The following is a 22530-nucleotide window of genomic DNA, read 5'->3' on the forward strand; positions in this document are numbered from 1 at the left end:
ATACTGGCATCGATATCATGTGTCTTTTTACAACAAAAATAAAAATTGACATTGTAAATGCAATTTATGAAAAATACATTGCGTTATATATAGGAAGTATATCTTACATCAGCAAGAGAGGACTACGAATTTATAATTAGCTATTTCAAGCATTTGGATCTCTTTTCATCAGCTCAATGTCGCTTTCAAGCATTTCTTTGATGAGTTCCTAATATGAAAAAGCAAATAAAAACATTACAAATTTGAAATGTAGAAGACATGACGTCATTTCTTACGTCAAAGATTCGGTTTTGTAAGAGTGCAGAAATGACGTCATGTGTTTTTGAAGATTGGAGCTTGATAGAAAAAAGTGACAAGGAGAATCAGATATTCTGATCTCATGGCTGGAGTAATGACGGACATTCACAAGGGGTTTGAGGTGGAGCGGTTCACCACCAAAAAAATTAATATTGGAAATTTTGTCGAGCAAAAGCCAGCTACTTGTCGGGCAAGATAGTGTTGTAAGGAGTACTGAATTCATCATAAAAATGTAACAGTCACAAAAAATTCAAAACAAGTTTTTATAAAACAGCGATTTTACTACAACAGCGATTTCGCTGGACAATTAAGCAAAATAAAAACCAACAATCATTACAATGATGGCAATTGCAATAACACATTAATATTCAATAGAACCAACAATCCTTACAATTATGGCTGTAACACAATAACATTCAATAGAACCAACTTAGGTTTAAGTGTTCAAGTAGATATATTCAATAACAACACCTTATTATGTGTTCCGCGAATATCGATAACACAAAAACGAATATCATTAGAATTCAATAAAAACTCATTATAACTGTTCAAAATAAAAGTGTATTTAATGATGATGGTTTGTGCGTAAATGTATTTAATTTGGCTTAAATGGGTTTTTTTCTTGAAAAATAAAACGAGTGTTGCATTTATGATATGGATATTCGTTTCGTGAGATTTTTTTTAAACAAATACATAAGAAAGAGTTGTTGTTGAATACGCCAATTCGTACATTTGAGCATTAGTAACGCGTGCCTCGCATTGCCATCGTTCTAATGATATTGTATTTTCTGCTTAAAGTCCTCGGTTATATAGTGTTTTTGCTTTGGTGCCATTTATTTAGTTCATACTAGTTTAAAAACTTTTGTAAATGAATTTTATAGTTCAAATGCATGATTTTGCTGGATTTTTCCGTCCTCGAAGTTGAAAAATTGACCATTTTCATTGTTTGACCGTGAGGATAAAAAAGCTCATAACTAATGTTATTTTTGGCGTCACAACGGAAACTTATTTATTGCATTTTTTTAAATTGGATGTTTTCGAGCATCTACGAAACAAGATGCCATCCACGTGTGTAATGCGAAAAACAGCTCTGTTTTTGAGAAAATTATGTGTAAAATACAGCGTTTGTTAATGCATGTTCCCGATATGACGTCACACATGGGCTCTCGCCCTAGTTTTTTTAATCTCACCGTCGTCAAGCAAATAATCACCGATTTTCAGTTCCCTTGGATGCACGAAGATTAAATTCTCGAATTGCGAAATATATTGCCAATATGTTTAAAATCTTCTAAATTATTTACATAGCACAAATGCAAAAACACGATAAATGCACTTTAAATCATCAATACGTACATGATGTATTGATATACAAAATTGCACCTCGCTCTTTTGCCGGATAAATTTAATGCAACGCCCTTAAATCGGAAAGTTCAGTCCTTACCCTCCCTACTAATCTTGAGACCCATGTTACGCCCCTAGGCACAACTCTTATACTTCAATGCAGTGCAATAACAATAATTCCTTATTATCATTCGTTATTATCATAGTTTTCATTCGTATTATGTCATACACAGAGTCAACAAAAAGTTCCACAATAAAACGATACTTACATTGAATGAAATTTTCGGCTTCCAACCAAGTTGTTTGTAAGCTTTCTCGGGATTACCTTGCAAATATTCCTAAAAGAAAAACAGCGAACGCGTTCGTACCACTAACAAAAGTACCCACTGTTGGCGGTATTTCATACATGTATACAAAATGGAATGGTTTCAACAGGGTCGTTCCTAGAACGTCAATAGGGGGGAGGGGTATTCATATACTTAGTTGTGAACAACTGATTTCTTTTGAAAAGAAACTCAATTTCAAAAAAAATCAGTCGGAAACTACTTAATATATGAATAAACACCTCCCCCCCTGATTAACGTTCTAGAGACGGTTCTGCCTGCCTTTCAATCTGCAGTGGTGTAGCCAGTCTGTAAATTTGTTCATGCTATGTAAATATTTTAGTGTTCACACACTGTAAGAACAATACATTTCTAAAGAAATATGTGATGCTAAAGATCAAAAATTTCGAAGGCATGAACGAATTTGTGGGCTGGCTACGCCATTATAAGTCAAGTTATTTTGCCGTAACCATTCAAGGGGAAAACCTCCATAGGGAGGGGCAGTTTCAGTTTGTCCTAATAATGTAAATTAATGGTTAATATAAGTTTTTTTCTAAAGGAAGCCGTCCATTTAGTAAGTATGTAAAAAATGGGGTAAATGTATATGATCGCTTCGTACATTTGTGTACATGCAGTGGAGAGGAGAGGTTGCTAAGCTGTTCATGACATTTTCGAATCTAATTTCGGTTCGATGTGTAAGGAAACAATTCGCATATATTTAACGATTATGTATCTCAACTGTTTTACGTATGCTGGCTGAAGTTAACAGAAATCAGTTTAACATTGTTTTTAAAAAGCATACTTTGATTTGCTCAAGGGAAACATTACAAAATGTGATAATCTATAGTGGCAAATTACATTGGTGTAGGAGGAGGGAGGGTGAAGCCAAATATTCAACATGTGTGGAAAAAAGAGAAGGAGTGCTTGAAATTCGGAAAAATTTGAGTACTTAATAAATGGACAATTCCAAGGTCAGCTAGTATAAACTTTTTTGTAGGAGTAATTAGTTAATAACTTAGGTCAGAAGAGAATCTAATTCGCCAAAATAAATCACAACAGCTTTTTTTGAAAATATATTTATGAAAGGAAATCCCATTCATAAGCTTTTATCCGCTGTTAATTCAAAATCCTCGGCATTTTTATGAACATATTTTGAATTTAAAATTGACCTGTTAGAACATATTTTGAATAACGCTTGATCGAGCACTGAAGCTTACAATAGCATGTACTTACCACACGACACAATGGCGGAGACGTTGGTGTAGTCGTGACTTACTATAAACTAATTTAAAACTGATAATACTGTCCGTCAATTTCACATAAATTCACTCTGTGTAGTGCTGCGATGTTCGTTGAACAGTTCAAGTTGCAAAGTACATATAAGTTATCAAAAAATTGCTCAGTCACAATAAAACACATTTGATTGAATGACTAAAGACTTAAAGCAAACGAACATATAAACGTTTAAAAGAATTTCGAAAACGGCTACGCGGAGAAAACTAAAAATTGTTGAAATTAATTAACATTCTATATAGACATTCTCAATCAAATATTTAAAAGTTTCTTGAAAGTTGCAATGTTAGTTTTAGACCTTAAACTGTTTCTAAAGCACTTTTAAGATTTTGTTCCTTAGAATTCGACAGAAGCTCATTGGATTGTTCTAGTGCATTCCATCCAAGCCAAAAATATTCATGATTGCAACAAAGCTTGATAAAATTTACGAAAATCGTGTTGGCATGAGCCCTTCCGACATGCAAAAACATCATCAGCAACCTTCAAGAAACAATTCAAAACACAAAATAAAATTGCCCCCTTGGTATGGTTGGTTTTGTTAAGTATGTCAACATCTGTATAAACCTTCAAGCAACCTTCAAGAAACACAAAACAAAATTGCCCCCTTGGTATGGTTAGTTTTGTTAAGTATGTCAACATCTGAAGAAACCAGATTAAATCAAGCAGAAGATTTGACAAAACATTTCACCATTTTGTCATCATCTTCCGTAACTTCCATTGCACAATACTTTCATAAATTCAATTTTTCAAAATGTTTCTTGAACAGCACAACGAGTTAGTTGAAAAACCAGGAAATCTTTAATAATTACAATGAAAATATGCGCCATCGCGTAACAAGGAGCAATTCATTTGATGAAAATTTTTGGTCGCGTGAAAATTTTAAAGTAGTTTTAGTCAGTTGCGACATACTTGCAGAAGACAAATATATTTGCTCTAAGTCAAAATGGTGATTTCAACATACTTTCATGACCATAGTGCATTAAACACCATGACCCAGGTACATACCACTTCTGCCGGTCGGAAGTATCTCTCATCGATTCTCACGCGGACTTTTCCACTCGAAACTTCCTTTCCAACCTCGTTCAATCCTTCACCTTCCCATCTGAAATAACAATGATTAGCAAAAGATTAGACAACGTACAACGAGAGATGCATCATCGATGGTTTTTCAGGGGGGGGGTCTAGTTGTATTATACTTGGGTGGCTATTTGTTGCCGTTTGTTAAATTATATTAAGTACCAATATATTTTTGTTGGGATCGGAAGAGTTTAAAAACGTGCTCCATTAAACACTAATCACAATTGTTTTTACTTCTTTATTTGGTTCAAGTATTTGTATTTTGTAGTGATATTGGCAGGCCTCTTGCACTCGTTTAACCAAGGCTAGGAAAGATGCGCAACCCTTGCCTGAATTTATACCTGACGAGCACAACTAGCCTAGCATAATCAATGTTGACATAGTCTCTATTAGAAGACTTACTTTATGGGCATGTCGGCGAGATTAAAACAGAGTTCGATCAATTCTCGTACGGTGTGTACAGCGTTTGTTGCGACAACGAAATCATCGGGTTTGTTATTCTGTAGCATCAACCACATTGCCTTCATAAAGAAAAACAGAAGAATCTCAAAAACGTTTGTGTTAAAGTGCCCTGTCGGTAAAAAAAATTCATTTGCGATATCAAGTCTACGAGAGATGTCGAACACATTAATGAAAAGAATTTTTAATGTAGTCCAATTGTACCATTTTTGTAGTGGTTTAAAGTTGACAAAAACGCTCTTTTTGATGGACCTTGTCCGTCATCAGAAAAGTCTGGAACGACATACATTTGTGACGTCATGCAAGGTACACGACAATACAAAGTATATATACCGACTACCTTGGATGACGTCAGAATTTGACTAGACCCAGACTCCATGCTACAACGGACAACGTCCATTGAAAGGCAGCTGTAAGCCACTATAAAATTGGAACGATTACACCAAACCAAAAACTCTTAACCGTGATATGATCGACAATAGAATCAGAAGTTGATAAAAGCAGTGATCGTCACGTCATTAATTTCAATGGCGAAGGCCAAGTTGAAAAGTGGAACTTTGCATGAACCGAACGCTTTTAAAACAAAAATTGACGAAGTTCATGTCATTTTCCTTTGTCTTTAATGCGTTCGGTGCATGTAAAGTTCGACGTTAGAAACAGGCCTCAGTCATTTTGGGGATTTTTGACAAAAAGAGAAAAGAATTAATATCATTTTAAAAACAGTCAAACAATTCATCGATTATCAAACAATCTACATTTATTGAGTCTTTCCATTGGTCAATTTACTTCAGCAATATATACAAAACGCACCAGTGAGGGCAAAATAGTAGTTTTAGGAAAAAAACCCAAAATTGAAAAAACATGACTAAGGGAGAAAACTTAATGTAGTAACGTGACGTAATGTAGATCTTGAAGTAGGGTGTACTGTAATACATGATACTCGCCCAAATTCTATTGATGACGTCACTACAAATGCTGGATGTCTTATGTGACATAAGGAAACCTCATAATTCAACAACAGTATTGACTTTCATACAACATAACAAATTATTTAAACAGCATGAATGAATGTATTTGTTCTGACCTCAACAAAATCTCTCGCATGTCCCCAATCCCTAACAGCGTTTATATTTCCCATCGAAAGCTAAAATGAAACAAAATCACCATAAGTGAAGCAGAGTAAAGATCGATAAAGACGACAAAGCCAACACAAAGTTTCGCTAACAAAGCTCTGGTTTGGTTTGGCTAATGTATTAGACGTGTGGAAACCAAAGTGTTAGTTTCAATACGTCTAATACATTAGAAGAAATATCCTAAAGAATACTACGACAAAATACTAGTTCAAATATTTAAGTTCTGTACCTATGTATTGTCAAGTAGCAAAATTTGGTACTGTAATTCTTATGGAAAGGTTAGTTTCCATACGTCTACAGAAGCACTACATTCCCTAATGAGAATATTATTACCATTGAGGTAGTTTCATGTGTCTAAAATCTGCACCTAAAGTACTGCTTAAGGGCATAGTTTAGAACTGTGCTTGTCATTACAAGGTTAGTTGTTATACGTGTATAGAAGCACATGTAAACATCTCGCATGCCATATTTTTAAAGCGATATTCCACAAAAAAACTTTTCAAAGAAAAACGAGAAAACGATCACCTCCTCTTGCTGACCTAACTTGATTTTGGCAACTGTTCGGGTGACTTTACGAGTAACAAATGTTTCACCTGAATTTTTAAAACAATTGTAAGTAAAAAAAATGCGAATCCAACATCGAGAAGCAAACGTCACTGCGCATGCGCAAAATTGTATGTTGCTGGGATTTCTTTCTAAAATCTGTTATCTTTCTATGATGATTGGGTTGTATTTCCAAAGGGGATTGGCATCCCCTACTGCTCCCCATCCAGCCAGGTTAGCAGGGGTGAACGCAGCACAACCCTCTGTACCCTCCGTTAATCCATCCCTGAGTTACAGAAACAACCCTTACTTAAGAAAATAAAACATAATGCATCATGCAACCTGTAAGAAAACAAATAAAAAAACGCAAGCCAACCTCTCCTTGGACTTTCATGATTAAACAATATTCCGTTACAGGCAAACATGCCATACGATTCTCTAAAATTGATCGTGATCCAGTACGCGTAGAGTTTTGCACAACCTGAAAACCAAATGATTGAATAAATCAGACTTACATCACGTACATGAAAAACTGTTGGAAACAGGAAAGCCAGTTTTTCCAGACCATTATCACCTTCGCCACCCCACGTGTCACATGTAGAGGCTACATTAACTTAAATAATGATCGACGACAAATACCGTAAGGTGATCTGGGATAGAAAGGCGTCTTCTCAGTTTGCGGAATCTCTTGTACTTTGCCGTACATTTCGCTGGTGGATGCCTGCAGGAACAACAAAATATAATCAAAGCACGTGCGAGATTTAGGGCTTTTTTTATCAATGATTTAGTAACCAATCCTCTAGAAGTCCAACTATCGTGTCAAGGTGAGACAAGGATGCGATCTCGAAAAGTGGCAAGAAGCAAAACTCAAAATGAAAAATAAGTTAAAACAAAGTTTAAAAAACCCATCCTATCAAATATTTTAAGTATCAAACCTGGACTATCAACTTGTCGACTCTAAATCAACTATGCAAAAGCAGATATTAGTCGTAAATATCGTCAGTTTTGCCACCTTTCAAGATGGCAGCTTGCCTCACTCAATGCTATATAATTTCGGCGGAGTCAGATATCTAGTAAACTGGGTTCTAGGTTATGGATTTTTATAGACATACATAGAGGAATCGCCCTCCCCCCTACCATTTCTGTACAACTTATACACTGAAAGAAAAAGACGTTCAAACTTATCAATATCATGCGTGCACATCATCTAGTAAAAAAATTGCTTGAAAAAGTTTTGTTAAGCAATGGTTCTCTGCCAACTACATTTCTAAAGTAACAATACGAAATAGAATCACGTTCAAATTGTATAAATTAGATGAAACAAATTTGCTCATCAAAGGTCATTTTTTGCTACACAATTATAGCAAACGCAGCGACGACACTGATACATACATATAAGAATTGATACATAACAAACGTGAAATACGTAAAATCAATTCATTACAGGCACTGTAATCAGTGGCGTAGCCAGACCGCAATTTCTCGGCGAGTGAGCAACAAAATATTTAAATACGTTATCAACAGACTTGATGGCTGACTTCACAACTGAGTACATAATCCACCTAAAGTAATGTTTAATCTCATCATTGAAGGCAGTCAAAACGTTTGGGTTACCTGTATAAAAAACAGTAGTAGACTTGCTTTTATGAATATTTATCATCACACTAAGGTCCACATACACCACATCAAAGGAATCTATCGTAAAAACTGACTCTGACTGTTCTATCGTGCTCTCATTACAATAGAGAGCTTTAGAAAGAGTACGACTACGACAACGAGTACGAAGTTTGACCGTGTAAGGGAATGGCACGAGGAAGTTTGTTGTCGTTGTCGCTTCGTCAAAATTTAGTTTTGGCTATAAACAACAGAACGAGCTTTTTATTGTGAAAAACACCGACGTTTGCGAAGCAGCTACGGCTCCATTTGTCAATAATGATATCAACTAATCGGTAATACTGATTTTGCAAGAACATACGACTCTTTAGAGTGAAAAATCTTCACTATTTTAAATTTTATGTACGATATATTTATGCTATTTTATTGTTTGTTTACCTTACACTTTGCGTACGAAATACATGAAGTAATCAAGGTCATATTTCCTTTTAAATGTACATATGCGCTCAAAAAAGGTTCTAAAGTAAAGCCTGGATGCTCGAAATTAGTACTGTAAACTACAGAATGAAGAAATATACATACTTTCTTTGCTTAAAAAGAAATCGTAGTCGCGACTACGAATTTTTTACAAAACATCGTACTCAGATTGATGACGGCTACAGGCTGTTGTTGTCGCAACAATGTTTTCGCGCCAAAATGACGTAATCGTACTCATAGTCGTGCTCGTAGTCTTTGCAAAAGTTCTCTAATCATTTAACTGTAACTGCTGCCAGCGAATTAAATTGATTAACTAATTCCTACATCCTGTTTAAAAACATGCATCCCTATGACTTTACCTGATAGAATCGGACAGTTTTCTCCATATTACAGGTTTTTATGGCGTCTAATAATCTTAGCGTTCCTAAAGCATCAACTTCTGCGGTGTAGTCAGCCAACTCAAATGAAACCTAATAAAACAATGCAAGCAAAGAATGCCAAAATTAAAATATATTACTATAACAATATTCCAGCAAAGTAGATTCATTTATCTAAACAAGAACCTATGCGTTGTTCTATTGCATAGTTTACCTCCATGTTGATCATGACAAAGTCAAAATCAAAGCAAGAACTCTCTCCTACTCCGTGACACAGTCACATAATAAAATATACAGTCTAACTTGCACAGAGTTCTAACTTGCGGTCTTGGCCAACATTTACGTATCCTACTCCATGACACAATCACATAATAAAATATACAGTCTGACTTGCAAAGAGTTGTAACTAGCGGTCTTGGCCAACATTTACGTATCCTACTCTGTGACACAATCACATAATAAAATATACAGTCTAATTTGCAAAGAGTTGTAACTTGCGGTCTTGGCCAACATTTACGTATCCTACTCCGTGACACAATCACATAATAAAATATACAGTCTAACTTGCAAAGAGTTTTAACTTGCGGTCTTGGCCAACATTTACGTACATACGATATGTTTGTGTTTCTAAAGATCGACAATGCTATCATCAGATACAGTGGCATAATCTAGTTTTAGTCAAGTAAATTCATTATAAATTCAAAATAAAACTATTGATTTTTAAGTAGATACTTACTTAAGTCGTGTTTTTGAGTCCTGATAAAGTGACTACGTAGTATGTATTAACATGCAATTATTTAAAACATGAAAATATCAGTTCAACGTCAATCTGTCAAGTACGTAGTGCAGTTCAAGACTCACCAAACACTAACTTGAGTAAGCTAAGAAAAAAGAGACAAACAACAAACCTTGACATGGCTCATTGCTCCTAAGTTGTAAATCTCTGTTGGATTTATCTAAATGAAATGAACAAAAACACTAGTACAAGCCAAGTACATTTCTTTCACAAAGGTTGCGGAGGTGTCTGAGAGTATGAAACTATTATTTTTTCCAAAAATAGTAAACACTAGAACAAAAAGATGGCGAAACATGTGAATTCAAAATCTTACCTCAGATATTATTTTAACAAGATTGGTACTATCAGTCAAATCTCCATAGTGTAATTTTAATTCTATATAGCAAAGGATGTTATTGTATATATGAGCAGTTACAAACATTGCATGCTGTAAAACAGCAAGATGACCGTCAGTGGCATAGCAAGCTCGCAAGTTTGTTTATGCTATGTATGTAAACATTTTGGTGTTCACTCAATATAAAAACAATAGTTTTTAAAGAAAGAAATATTGCTAATGATGAAAAATTTACAAAGCCTAACCATATTTGCAGGCTGGCTACACCACTGATGATAACTAGAGCTACAACAAGTACTACGCAAGTACTGAAGTTAGAAAACTATATATCACTCCTGTATGGAGTTTGCATGCCACATTTGTATTTCCAAGGTGTACAAAGATACGTACGATAATGTTTGTGGGACTTAGGATCATCAAATAAGTGATGTATTCTTCCGAGATTAAATGAACTTGATCTCCTTATAATACCATGAACCTAGAATGAAAAGTCAGAAAAAACATTGCCTCTTAAATCCAGTGCCCTCCTCCCACCAATAATGTTCAAAGACTAAAAATTGTGAAGCACATATCAGAAATCACACCTACATAACATATACATATGTAATACAAAGCAATGATTATTTATGTAATAAACTTCTAAGCTGTACATGTTTCCACATAAATTAAAGCTTGTTGAAATATTTGTTCACGTGTAATGTAATGGGAAATCTCAGGCCTTGGGCACAAAACACCACACCCCACACCCCCCAATTCAAAAGTATCTGCCACAGGAATAATAGTGTTGCAGCAATCGCACAATGATCAGTGTTCTTAAAGAAGCCGACATACAAATTCTTAATAGACTCTTGATTTTGATGTATATCTAAAAGTTTTACAATTTTCCTCCTCTGTAACATGCTAGAATCATAAGAAACTATATGAAAATTAAACAAAATTTTAATATTGGTGAAACTCAAATTGCAATCAGTTTTTTTTGACAATAATAAGCATCAGTATTAAAATCTTTGTCAAACAAATTACCATACAGACTCAAATAGAGCATCCTGAAAGTAACCGCCCCCTAGGAAGAACCCTCTTTGTAGACCTTCGGAACTTATTTTTACTTTTATTCAAATAAAATGTTCTTGTGCACTGTGTCAACCAATGCAACTTTAAACACATTGAAAAATACCATTTACAGAGAATAGAATAAGAGTTAATCATACAAGTTAACTAAAGCTGAAAATAAGAACTAATATCTAAGCAATTTCATAATCATGATTACTATGAAGTTTAACAATCCATACCATGTATCCTTTAGAAAGAAGAAGTTCTGCAAGATACGACCCATCCTTAACAAAGAAAACAGAAATAATTTGAAAGGGCTTCATATTTGGAAACTTAAATATCATACTAGTTAACACTACAGCCTTATCAATCTTGTAAGCATTGCTAAACAGGGTGTATAGAAAACACTGATCATCTTTGAAATCAGCTGACATAGTTAGAATTTAAATTATTCAGCAGTTGTTAATCTCAAAAGAAGTGCAAAAAATTGTTCAAATTGAATTTCTTTCCAGGGATTGCTATGGGCAACAGCTGTAATGTATGCATACATTATTGTATTTAACTCAGCCTTTACAGACACTTTCATGAATTGTGCAAATTCTTGTGCAAGAGCCAGTCTGCAAAGCAGTGCGTATTTTTCCAAGATCTTGGGTGTGTATCAAAAAACAAGTGCACAAAAGTAGTAAAAAATAACGTAGGTGTGCCCTTTACATAGTTCACAAAGGCCATAATTTGAGCACCCAAACAAAGCATAATTTGGAATGTCATTGCTTATTATGCTTCGCTTACGTAGATATTCATTATAAATTTATAATTTAAAATGCCATTGCCACTATAAAACTCTCTATACAACAGTCAATTTCAAAACATCATCATCTTGCTGAAATGTGTGAACGCTGATTATAATTGAATGAAAATGATATCATAATAAAGTACATGACTCAGGGGCGCCACTAAACCTTAAATATCTCGCGAGCTCCTTTGCCATACTTTGAAGACTGGTGCAATTGTCGATTGATTTCAAAGATAACCTTTCTTTATGCACCCAGGGATAAAATACTTAAATGCGTAGCAAATCTACATTGATTGTGTCATTTGATCATCAACATAGAGGTATTTATCATTGCATCAACAGCAATATTAAATACCTCCATGTTGATGATCAATTGACACAATCAATATAGATTTGCTACGCATCCAATTCAGCAATGAAAATAACAATTGACCGGCAAACTAACCTGACCGGTTATTCCAGTGATAAGAGCAACTTTCCGCGCACCTGTATCGTTTGCAGCCATTCTGCTCCTTTCAAATTCTTATACCTTTCACAAAAAAAATAAAAAATGTAGTGTTGCAAGTGATCAAGGTTGCCACGTCGTCAAAAGCATGTTCACGTATACACAGTTCTTTATCCACTTTTCCAAAACTGCAACTTTGGCGCATGCTCGTTGGCGCTCATCAATTCTCCATCTGCCACAGTGAACTCTACAACAACTGGAAGGCTTCAGAGCCCTCTATTAGTAAGAGTTGGGACAAACGGTCTGGGGCGAGCGCGGAGCCGCCATTTTGGTACTATAGAGGGCTCTGGAAGGCTTATTCAATATACACATGCCAAGACTTGTCTGAAGCATTGAGTTCATTGAGTTCTATAATAACTGGAGCGGCTATCTCAAGCGCGGCCTTAGATATCTGATGACGCCAAAAAATGGCGGATTTCGTCCTTTGCCGCTGAGATTTACCGAAATTGACCGCTTTTCCGAAAATTTCACAATTTCCCACTCCCTCCTGAGAAAAGAGTGAGGAAAATGTATGCGTGTGTATTTGAGATTCGGAAAGCAATTTTTTTGCTGAAAATCACGATAAAAACCTGCAATTCGTAACAGCGAGTCAACCTAGCTTTCCAGTTATCGGCTCCTACGAGGAAAGCTATTAACTATAAACTATGTGCGAAAGAACTCTTTGTTGGCTGCGTTTGAACGTTTTTAAACGTCGTGTCTAATGTACATGTGGACGATGTGGACGATGTGGTCTCTTTTCAAGGTAAGGAGAAAGTCTTAAAGCCATGTCCAGCCGACAATTTAAAAAAGATAGTAAAAACAAATTCTGAAGAAACAAGATATCTCGAGATGAAAAAATGTGAATGAAAACAAAACGCGAAGTGAACTGTAAATTTTCGATTTATTTCAAAGTCATCCTCAGACAGAATGATAATCCAAACCATGCATACACATATATATTTACAATGCATGAATTAAGTAACGAAAGTCAAGCAATAGAAATTAAATAGTTTGATATTTACGAAAGCGGAGTTGGAAGGGCTGTCATATTTTTAAAGGATGAATTGAAACAAGAGACCAGACTGGTGGAATGAGTGTATTGTAATTTAAAGTGCACATACAGCTATTTTTAGTTTTTTATTCTCAAATAGATTTTGGATAAATAATACAAATGCCGTTTACAGAATTTGAATAACTTTTTTCGTTTTTGAGTTATCTTTCGGCAAAGATGCGAATAAAACCTGAATTTCAACGTTTTGTAAAAAATGTCGAGAGCTCTAATCCGTGGCATGGGACTTACTTGTGACGTCATTTAAGGAACACAGACTGACTGCCAAAACAACTTACACTGTTTATGCATGTAAACAAACACAAAAATGCCAGATCGATGTGTAGTTTTTGGTTGTTCTAACGTAGCCAGTTCGGAGAAAGGCATTTCACTTCATCGCATACCATTTTTAACGACGAAAGAAGCGAAGCTAAGCGTAGAAGAAAGCGATGGGTCAACTTTGTGAAAGCTACTCGCGATAAGTGGGTCCCCACAAAGAATTCCGCAGTTTGCTCGGAACACTTCACAAAAGATTCGTTTTCTCGGCAATTCGGCTCGCTTTCTGAATCAGAAAGTAATTTTTCACCTCGACTCATTCGAGATGAATTCGGAATCGTTGCTTACCCGAGCATTTATTCTCGAAAAGATGACAATGAACTTACAACAAGAGATCGCAGAATGGTGAGTACGTTAAAAATTATACATATGCATATAAACATTTTACCTGGAATTTGTGTGAGAGTATATTTCATAAATATATGTCATTTTACATGAAAAGAAAGTGGATGTCTGATAATAAAAGAGAGGTTGAATCAGAAAATATTCCAAGTACAAGTAGCGAACCTCAAGAGCAAATAGAAGAAACAACTTGTGGTGAGCCTGTATTAGAGAAGGTAAACTTATATGATAATTACGCCACTGCTGTAAAGGTTAACGTAAATTATTGTTTTGTATATGTATTGCTGTTGTTTCTAATTTAGGAAGTACTGTAATGTATCAATCACCATGACAATGTTAAAATAGTGGTGATTGTTAAATAAATCAAAGTTAAACAGCTTATTTAATCAGTCACTACCTTGATGACACAAATAATGTGTGCCAGTATGTAATGTCATTGTATTTATTGATAGCTACTATTGAATTTCATAAATTGAGTTTTTTTCTTTTGTAGAGTGCTCAACAAAGACACCAACCTAAGAACAGAAAAAAAATTCATTGTGTTCTTCACCCAACTGTTTGAACTTTTTAAATTCTGCCCAATTTGCAAATCAGATGATGTTCTTGTTGAGATATTGCAAAATGGTTCAATGGCAAAAGTGAAAGTTAGTTGTTCCAATCAAAAATGTGGAGCAGCCACAACATGGAATAGTCAACCAGTCATGACTGGGACTTCCATTCCTGCTGGAAATTTGCTATTGCCATTTGCTATTTTTACTGCTGGAACCTCTGCCACAAAGGTGATCAGAGTTCTAAAGCATGAAATGACATAAAAATGAAAGGCCATAAAAATATAATGAACTGTCCAAAAAACCGAAAGTAACCAGTTTTTTAGGACCTGGTGGTATGAGCCCAGTTAGTTGGGATTCAGTGAAGTGTGAATTGACTGCATGGAAAGAATAAAGAGAAAGGAATTGTAATTTTGTATGTTTTGTATAACAAGTATAAGTGTGAATCGAAGATGCAATATATCAAGAGTGGCTTAAATCATTCCACACTTTACTGAAACCTCTACTAGCTGGGCTCATGCAAACAACTCCTAAAATGATATATAATGTTATGTTATTTTACAGATTGTCCTCTTCATACCCTGCAAACTGTTCATTTTTTTTAAATTAAAAGTTTTTCGAATAACATGGTAAGCACAAGCTGGAAGTGGAATTCTTTTGTCTCAAAGAATGCCATGTACCATTCTTGTAAATTGTCTATATGCAGCAACTCGAAAAAACCTGAAAAGGCATAATACACAAGGCCATTAAAACAGGTTGGAGTCCATAAAATACAAATTTTGCAAGTGTGCATTCATAGATAACCCAGACAGAAGCATTTAACTATTAATTCTAACAAACCTTTGCTCCAAGAATCCTTTATGATATCTAACTCCATCTCGTCTTTGGTAAAGATTGGCAGCTAAATTTAATGCCCATCGATTGAGGCAAATGGCATCAAATCCTTGATGCTCTGTTATGCATTTTGGCTGCCTTCCTAATTCGGATACCACCATATGATCTTGCATTTCAATCATGCAATTGGCAATTTCGTGGCAGCATCTACATTCTTTTGGATTAACTAAGAGAGGAACACGGCAGTTACCACAATTGCACCTACGAAAGTTATCTGTCAAAAGCTTCGGCAACAATAAATAAACAAATTTTCCAACTTTTCTTACCAAGAATCAAGAGGAACTTCATTTTGCATTCTGCGTTCGAGATCTTCTTTTTGGCGTCTTTCTTCTTCTGTCTCTCTAATATAGTTTTCTAACCACTCTTCATCTGCAAGTGGTTCGTTTTCATACGCTTCAGCTTGGCCATTCTCAAAATCGTCATCGGTGTTTCGGAGCGCATTTGATGACGATTGATCTTCGTCTTCTAAATCGAATTCCCGACTGTTCAATTCAATATTTTTCGCTGTTGTTGCTGTACTCGACTCAGAATCAGATGTGGACATGTTTCGTACAATTTTTATATTAATTTCAAAGCAATATATAAAGAATTGTTATTTCACACTATGTTGTTTTGTATGCAGCGCATTCATACGTTCCTTAAATGACGTCACAAACCTCTCGTTTTAAGTCCCCTCAGCGGCGCGGAAATTTCTCAAAAGCAAGCTAATTCAAACCGCAAAAAAAACTTTGTTTTTTCTTTTTTTACGAAATTTTTTTCGAAATCATATTTTCCACAGTCTAAACTTTTAAAATTTCAACGAATTTGGAAAGACTGTATGTGCACTTTAAGAGAAGAGTTGTAATTCTTTACTAGCCTTAAGTCCCGTGTTAACAAACCATTTCTTAATATATGTGTATACATGGTTTGGATTATCATTCTGTCTGTGGATGACTTTGAAATAAATCTAAAATTTACAGTTCACTTCACGTCTTGTTTTGATTCACATTTTTACATCTCAAGATATCTTGTTTCTTCAGAATTTGTTTTTTACTTAACTCTTAAAGAGTACTCTATAGTCATATTTATGTCAATGTGGTAATGTATGTTAGTGCAATCAGACTAAGTTACACAACATATTTGCAATAAGAATTTTCTTTTAATGAAGTTTTGAGAAAAAAAACAATATATAATCTTTTTGTATTTCTGATAAAGATAACTAAATGACAAAAAAAAAATATATATAAAATTTATTTTCTTGTAATGTTTATTGTACAGTTGCTGCATGTCTTAACTCTAAAGTAACTTAATCTGTAGTATTTTGTTAAAACTATCTTCCGCATTCTAAAATTTAGAACTCTGAGTAATACCCATTTAGAATGAGCGAAATTAAACTTCGAAGTTCGAATATCTTGAAAAAAAACATGTCTTAACTCTAAAGTAACTTAATCTGTAGTATTTTGTTAAAACTATCAATTAGGCCAATAATTTCTATGTTAATTATTTGCATATCAATTAATCCAATTTTTAATCTCATACAAAATTTAGATCGGCAGCATTTAAAAATTGTTGAATTCTGTCAGTGTATTAAGGATGCTGAAAAACTAATTAAACTCCAGCTGTGGCCAGGTTCATCTTCTAAACCCAAAATTGCATTTCACTTTGACTTCATGGATTTTGCTGAAAAATTCTTGCTCGAGAGCCATGTATCCTTGCACAAATTTTGCAGCACTGTTGAAGTTGAATATCCTGAAATGCTACGTTGACTGGTATGTATTTCTCATAAACCTGAATTGTGTACCCATATGATAGTCTACCCATGAAATAGTGGAAATAGATGGGTTGTACTTTGCAAAAAATTTTATTGAATCACTGTTATTTACAAACAACATAAATAATGCGTATGTGCCTCAAATAAGCAAGAGCACATTCAAATTGCACATGAAGTTTCCTTTGCTGTTATGACTTTGTATTCAACCTTATTTTATTTTTGAAACAAATGCACAAGTTTACTAGGTGTTCATTTTATTCTTGTTAAGGTCAAAAACATATATAATGTGTTAAACAATGGATCATTCGATGAATACAGGTGTTATATGTTATAAAACAAAAGTCTATTTACAGTTATTGTAGACCTAATAGTTAGATTATATGTGTAGAGTAGTACAGTCTAACCCGTTTTAAGTACACACCATTGGACAACAGACTAGTGTTTTGACTGGCTTAATGAAAGTGTCAGCTTGATTAAGGTTTCATCATTATACTTCCATTATTACTAGCTATATGAGATAAGTTTTGGATTTTACACAGTATCTGCTTAGTACAGGGTCATTTGATACAAGAGGTTTGACTGTATATATTATATCATTTAAGAATTTGATTTTTTTGTCAGATATTTCAAACACCAAGTCAGATCATTAAAGTTCATACAGAAAGACCAGATTGATTATAGAAATTGCCCTCTTTGCCCACAATTCAGTATTTGATTTCTTTTTTTCTACTATTTGCTTTGTGAACTATTTTAAATTATATGTTTTTTGTCACATATATTATCAGAACATTTAAAGTTGTTGTGAAATATGAAGTGTTACATGTTTACCATAAAATTCGTTTCATTTTATTAAAGAGCTTTGTTTGCTTTAGACTGGTGAGTTAGGTGTGGCCATTCATTCCATGGATGCTTGCTTTGGTTTAACTCGCAAAAAGTTGGCAGGGAATAGTTTTGCCGTCCCAAACCATGGCTGCCTTAAGTTTGCTGATCAGGATGAAGTAGATGATTTTGTTGATCAATATAGCAAGTCTAATAACAAAGTAGGAGAGGTAATTATTGCATGATGAAGGACTTTAAAACCTTTTCAAAATTATTCTGTGAAGGAGGGGGAGTGAATAGTTTGAAAACAAACTTTAAAAGCAATGGCAAAGCCAGCACTTTTTTACTTTTACATTGCAATATTTTTGTATTCAATCACTGGAAAAACAATGAATGGATTTGATTTTCTAAAGAAATTATTAATAATTTTGCTGACAAATTTGCATTGTAAGAGTAAAAGATTGGGCAGGCTTCGCCCCTGAGAAAAGTGGGTCTATGCTTCATGCAGGTCCATGGGCCTTGATACATACGTAAGTAGCTACGTGGATGGTCTATGACTTGATTGTGTAAACTGTCATGTTTATTTTTACAGTAATAAAACAATTGTTATATATGCGCTAATCTATAATGTGCTCCACCTTATTTTAGAGTTGTCAGATATTTAAGGCAGGAGAAGTTACAGAAGCACTTCACTCCAAAGGAAAAAATCAACTTTTTGATGAAAAATGAGTGTTTGGTAGTTGTTGCAGTCGGCATTCACACCTTGGACGATTTTTCAGCACTAAATATGGGGAAAGGTTAGTGTCTTAGCCTTGGTTTGCACGTAATTATCAATATTCTTGATCTTTGATGAGGTAGTATGGAGAACAAATCGTCGGGTTATAATTTCTTTTCCTGTGTCAATTTTGAAATAAAGGGACAAAGGACAAAACGATTCTGTGCTAACGCGATCTATTATTACCCTTTAATAATATTTAGTGTCTTATTATTAATATTCAGAATTTCGTATACGCTGTTCCTAATCCAAAGCATTTTAAAAGATGCTGACCAAAGTCCTGGTGTTGATTTAAAAATAATGTATGATATTGGATGTGTATTATCATCACATTTAAAGGTATCTTAATGTTGTATGTATGATGTGGGACAAGTTCATTCACCAACTAAACTTTGAATAAATTGGTACCGTTCTAGGCAAACAAGAGGCATGACATTTTGTCAAAAGTGTCAATTTCGGTGCCGATATTTCATTGTTATGGACACTAGGCTTCATGCCAGGTAATGAATAAAGCTTTGTACCTGGTAATGACAGGGATGGATTAAGAGGCGGGATAGCGGAGGAATGTGCTCTCCTCCAACCGTGATTAGTGGAGATGGATGAGGAGTAGCATTTTCCCTAAGAAATTTATGTATATCAAACCATCAAGCGATCGTAATTGGGGTTTATGGAGCACAATTTCAAAAATCTCCAATCATTGTATATAAGTAACAAAATTTAACGAAAAATGTCTTGCATGCTACGGCAACAAGCAGCCACTAGAATCTTATCCAAACTAGAGCACCCCTTCCCTCCAGAAAAGTACATCCCTGGGTAATGATGTAGCGATTGAAGGAGACAATCTTTTCTGCTCTGGTTTCTTCCTTGATTAAAAGCCCCCGTAGGTAAAATATTATTTTTTAATGTCTTCAAAAAAACAGGTCAAATTCAGTCCTAGAAGGCTCGATGGTTTTGGTCTTACAGATGGTGAGGCTATTGAAAGGCTCTGGGCTTACCTTCGTGGGTTCTCTGCAATTACTAAGGAGATGTCTGCCAGTAGAAGAGTAGATCTTTTGACAGACGCGCTTCTTCAGTTATCTCGAAGAAATTTTAGCAATGCAGGTGCTTGAATATTGTCATTGCTTTATGTGTAACTATGCGTTGACACAATGAATATGTTTTTATTTGTTTGTTGCGCCTTAATTGTTTTAATTTTTTGTATATGATTTGTTTCAGGAAAATCGTTAACGTCGAAGCTTAAAAAATGTCTACAACTTAAAATTAAAACGCAACAAGAAATGAAGAATTTATTTAGCGAACTACCTGGTAAGTAGTTCTGGTAGGTTAGAAATTTCTTATGTTTTCTGTGGCCGAAAAGTATTTAAGATTTCTTTTTGCCTAACCAAACTCTCAATTCAATTTGCATCCAAGGAAATACGAATTTATTTTGTTTGTTAGTGACGTACGATCCTGAAATTGTTTGTCAGTGGGAGGCCAAAGAGAAGGAAATTATGTCAAGAGTCTACCCAGGTACATAATGTCATTCATGGCAAATAGTTTCATTCTTAACAATTCAGTCTGTAGGATTTAAAGACGTACTTTTTAAATACAGAACATAAAGAAACCACGGAGAACTGGAAAGTGACGTACGTTCAAAAGCTACTGCATTTTAAACAACTAAGGTAGGTTTTTTAATGTACTAAACTGGCTATTTCTCTATAATACATGCCTATAGACGTTTTAATATTTCTTTTGAGCCTAATTGGTGAATTATTAAATTCTTAGTGCTACATTATTCGGATGTTTTGAAGAAAACCAGGAGATAACATCTGAAGATTACTCAATTGATCAGATGTCGAAAAAACTATACCAGTATGTATAAATGTGTCAAAGCAATATTTTGCTTTAAAGTTTTTTTTACATACGCGCAAAATTTATGTAAACAGGTTTCGAAAGATTTTAAAAGATATTGAACGAAAGCATTCTGTAAAAGAAAGATGGAAACCTGGTCATCCAAATTTTGACGTCGTTGCATTACAAGTCATACAAAGAAAACGAAAGATACTATCGGAGCTTTATAGACTTTCCATAGAAAGGCATTTCTTAATAACATTGAGAAAGAAGTATGCAGGTACTGTAATGCACTGTATATTTCGAAACTTGTAAATGTTAATTTTGTATTCCTTTACTTGTTTAGATGGTCAGAAAATTGCCACTCGCTTGTCCAGGCAAATCACCAAGATCACGAACAAGATGAAATTAACAATTGAGAAACACAATGCTGCCATTGATTCTCTTCGTGATTTTATAAACAGTTTACCCGATCGTCTGACATTTGACAAAGCGAAAGATCCTACATCAGACCTTTATGAGGGATTTGAGTCTGGTGAGGATGACATTCTAGGGGAAGCCTCGGTCCCAGTATACACAAAGAGGAAGGCTATTGAAATGTACTTAATCCTAAAACGATGTGACGAGGAAGAGAAACTTTTAAACTTGGAAATAGAAAGGCTTCTATTGTATTACACCAATCTTAGCTCGAAAATTGATGAAGCACTTGCCGATATTGGTGATTTGAGCAGCGATGAATTCATGCTTGGTTCAAAGCATGAACTGATAAGATTTAAAACCAAATTGCGGAATGAGTTGTTCAGCTTGAAGAAAAGTTTTGAGCTTCCACTTGGAGAAACTTTTCTTCTCCATGCTGAGATTGTCAACTTAACCAATGATGTCAACATTCCCAATGAATCTGAAAGCTCACCGTGAGGAATCCGATACTGAAGATGAAAACATCGAAGAGCTCTAGAAGTGGACAGTATTGAATAGACGACATAGCTACTATTCGTAAACTAATAGCTACTTTTTATGTACTTACTATGTAATTTAGTTGTTCACGTATCTAGTATAACTGATATCACGCAAACATTTGGTTTTGTGACGTCATGTTAGTGCACAGTCATTTTCTCTTCTTCTGTACAACACCGGAAGTTTTGACCCGTCGTTTAATTGTGAGAGAACTATGTTCTTTATTATTTATCAATGTCCTACAAGTAAGAGTTTATATGCGACATATATCCCAACCAATTAGCTCTGTCTGCCCAACCCAATTCATCTAAAATTGTGAGCATTCACATTATATAAAATAGCCGAGACGTATCCAAAGCTTTGTCAGTTGATCAACGGGGTCTGGGCGAGTTTTTGAAAACACCGAATTTCATGATTTGTCCGTCTAAATCATCCAATTTGTCTTTTAACGTCACAAGCCTTCCCATGTTTCATATTTTGCTCAAGATTAACTCCAAACAGATGACTAACTTTACCGATGTTCAAGCTAACGAAACGATGCTGACGAGAGAGTGCGGTCTGGTTCGGCACCCTTGATGGCACTGCCGCTGTAAGAGGTAAATGAGAAATGAATCCGAACACGTGTTTGGATTGAAATAATATAAAACTCAAAATTATTAATCTACGTTACTGAGCACCATTTCACAGAACACGTAGCCATTTTACAGATCGAACACTCTTGTCATGTTGCACGCCTACCGTAATCATTGCACGTATTACGTATCACGCATTCTTGCCGTGAGCTTCAAATATTCTCTACGCAATACCAACCCTCCCTACAATCACATTCTAAAGTAACATTCT

The 22530-nt window shown here is 34.8% G+C and overlaps 2 protein-coding genes and 1 long non-coding RNA gene across 3 annotated transcripts; 2 read left to right on the forward strand and 1 right to left on the reverse strand.

The window, feature by feature from the left end:
- Nucleotides 1-58: 58 nt before the first annotated feature.
- Nucleotides 59-12557, reverse strand: LOC124447799 (GDP-mannose 4,6 dehydratase-like). Its single transcript, XM_046998799.1, has 14 exons — nucleotides 12353-12557; nucleotides 11354-11398; nucleotides 10455-10542; nucleotides 10044-10105; nucleotides 9843-9890; nucleotides 8917-9027; nucleotides 7106-7187; nucleotides 6843-6947; nucleotides 6449-6516; nucleotides 5875-5934; nucleotides 4734-4852; nucleotides 4260-4356; nucleotides 1908-1976; nucleotides 59-208 (listed from the first exon to the last, which is right to left on the reverse strand). Exons 1-14 carry the CDS (start codon nucleotides 12410-12412, stop codon nucleotides 146-148), a joined length of 1077 nt encoding a protein of 358 aa, XP_046854755.1. The 5' UTR covers nucleotides 12413-12557; the 3' UTR covers nucleotides 59-145.
- A 1605-nt stretch (nucleotides 12558-14162) lies between these two features.
- Nucleotides 14163-15060, forward strand: LOC124447802. The gene is made up of 2 exons (XR_006948830.1): nucleotides 14163-14332; nucleotides 14611-15060. It is a non-coding gene; the product is annotated as an uncharacterized LOC124447802 (long non-coding RNA).
- A 2969-nt stretch (nucleotides 15061-18029) lies between these two features.
- On the forward strand, nucleotides 18030-21648 carry LOC124449100. Its single transcript, XM_047000045.1, has 11 exons — nucleotides 18030-18358; nucleotides 18777-18925; nucleotides 19128-19242; nucleotides 19320-19403; nucleotides 19824-20004; nucleotides 20119-20208; nucleotides 20341-20412; nucleotides 20495-20564; nucleotides 20668-20754; nucleotides 20829-21013; nucleotides 21080-21648. The coding sequence occupies exons 5-11, from the start codon at nucleotides 19929-19931 to the stop codon at nucleotides 21646-21648; spliced, it is 1149 nt and encodes a 382-aa protein (XP_046856001.1). The 5' UTR covers nucleotides 18030-18358; nucleotides 18777-18925; nucleotides 19128-19242; nucleotides 19320-19403; nucleotides 19824-19928.
- The last annotated feature ends 882 nt before the right edge of the window (nucleotides 21649-22530 follow it).

Source organism: Xenia sp. Carnegie-2017, unplaced genomic scaffold, assembly GCF_021976095.1.
Source record: "Xenia sp. Carnegie-2017 unplaced genomic scaffold, XeniaSp_v1 HiC_scaffold_23, whole genome shotgun sequence".
Taxonomy (NCBI): domain Eukaryota; kingdom Metazoa; phylum Cnidaria; class Anthozoa; order Malacalcyonacea; family Xeniidae; genus Xenia; species Xenia sp. Carnegie-2017.

Bases quoted from the DNA above. Each gene is read 5' to 3' on its own strand.
- LOC124447799 (XM_046998799.1), bottom strand. From the start codon at position 12,412: ATGGCTGCAAACGATACAGGTGCGCGGAAAGTTGCTCTTATCACTGGA. The intron at 10,106-10,454 runs GTACGTATCTTT...TTTGCTATATAG, and splicing joins TAAGTCCCACAAACATTATC to AATTAAAATTACACTATGGA. The intron at 209-1,907 runs GTAAGTATCGTT...TTTTCATATTAG, and splicing joins AGCCGAAAATTTCATTCAAT to GAACTCATCAAAGAAATGCT.
- LOC124449100 (XM_047000045.1), top strand. From the start codon at position 19,929: ATGTCTGCCAGTAGAAGAGTAGATCTTTTGACAGACGCGCTTCTTCAG. The intron at 20,005-20,118 runs GTGCTTGAATAT...GATTTGTTTCAG, and splicing joins AAGAAATTTTAGCAATGCAG to GAAAATCGTTAACGTCGAAG. The intron at 20,209-20,340 runs GTAAGTAGTTCT...TTTGTTTGTTAG, and splicing joins TTTATTTAGCGAACTACCTG to TGACGTACGATCCTGAAATT.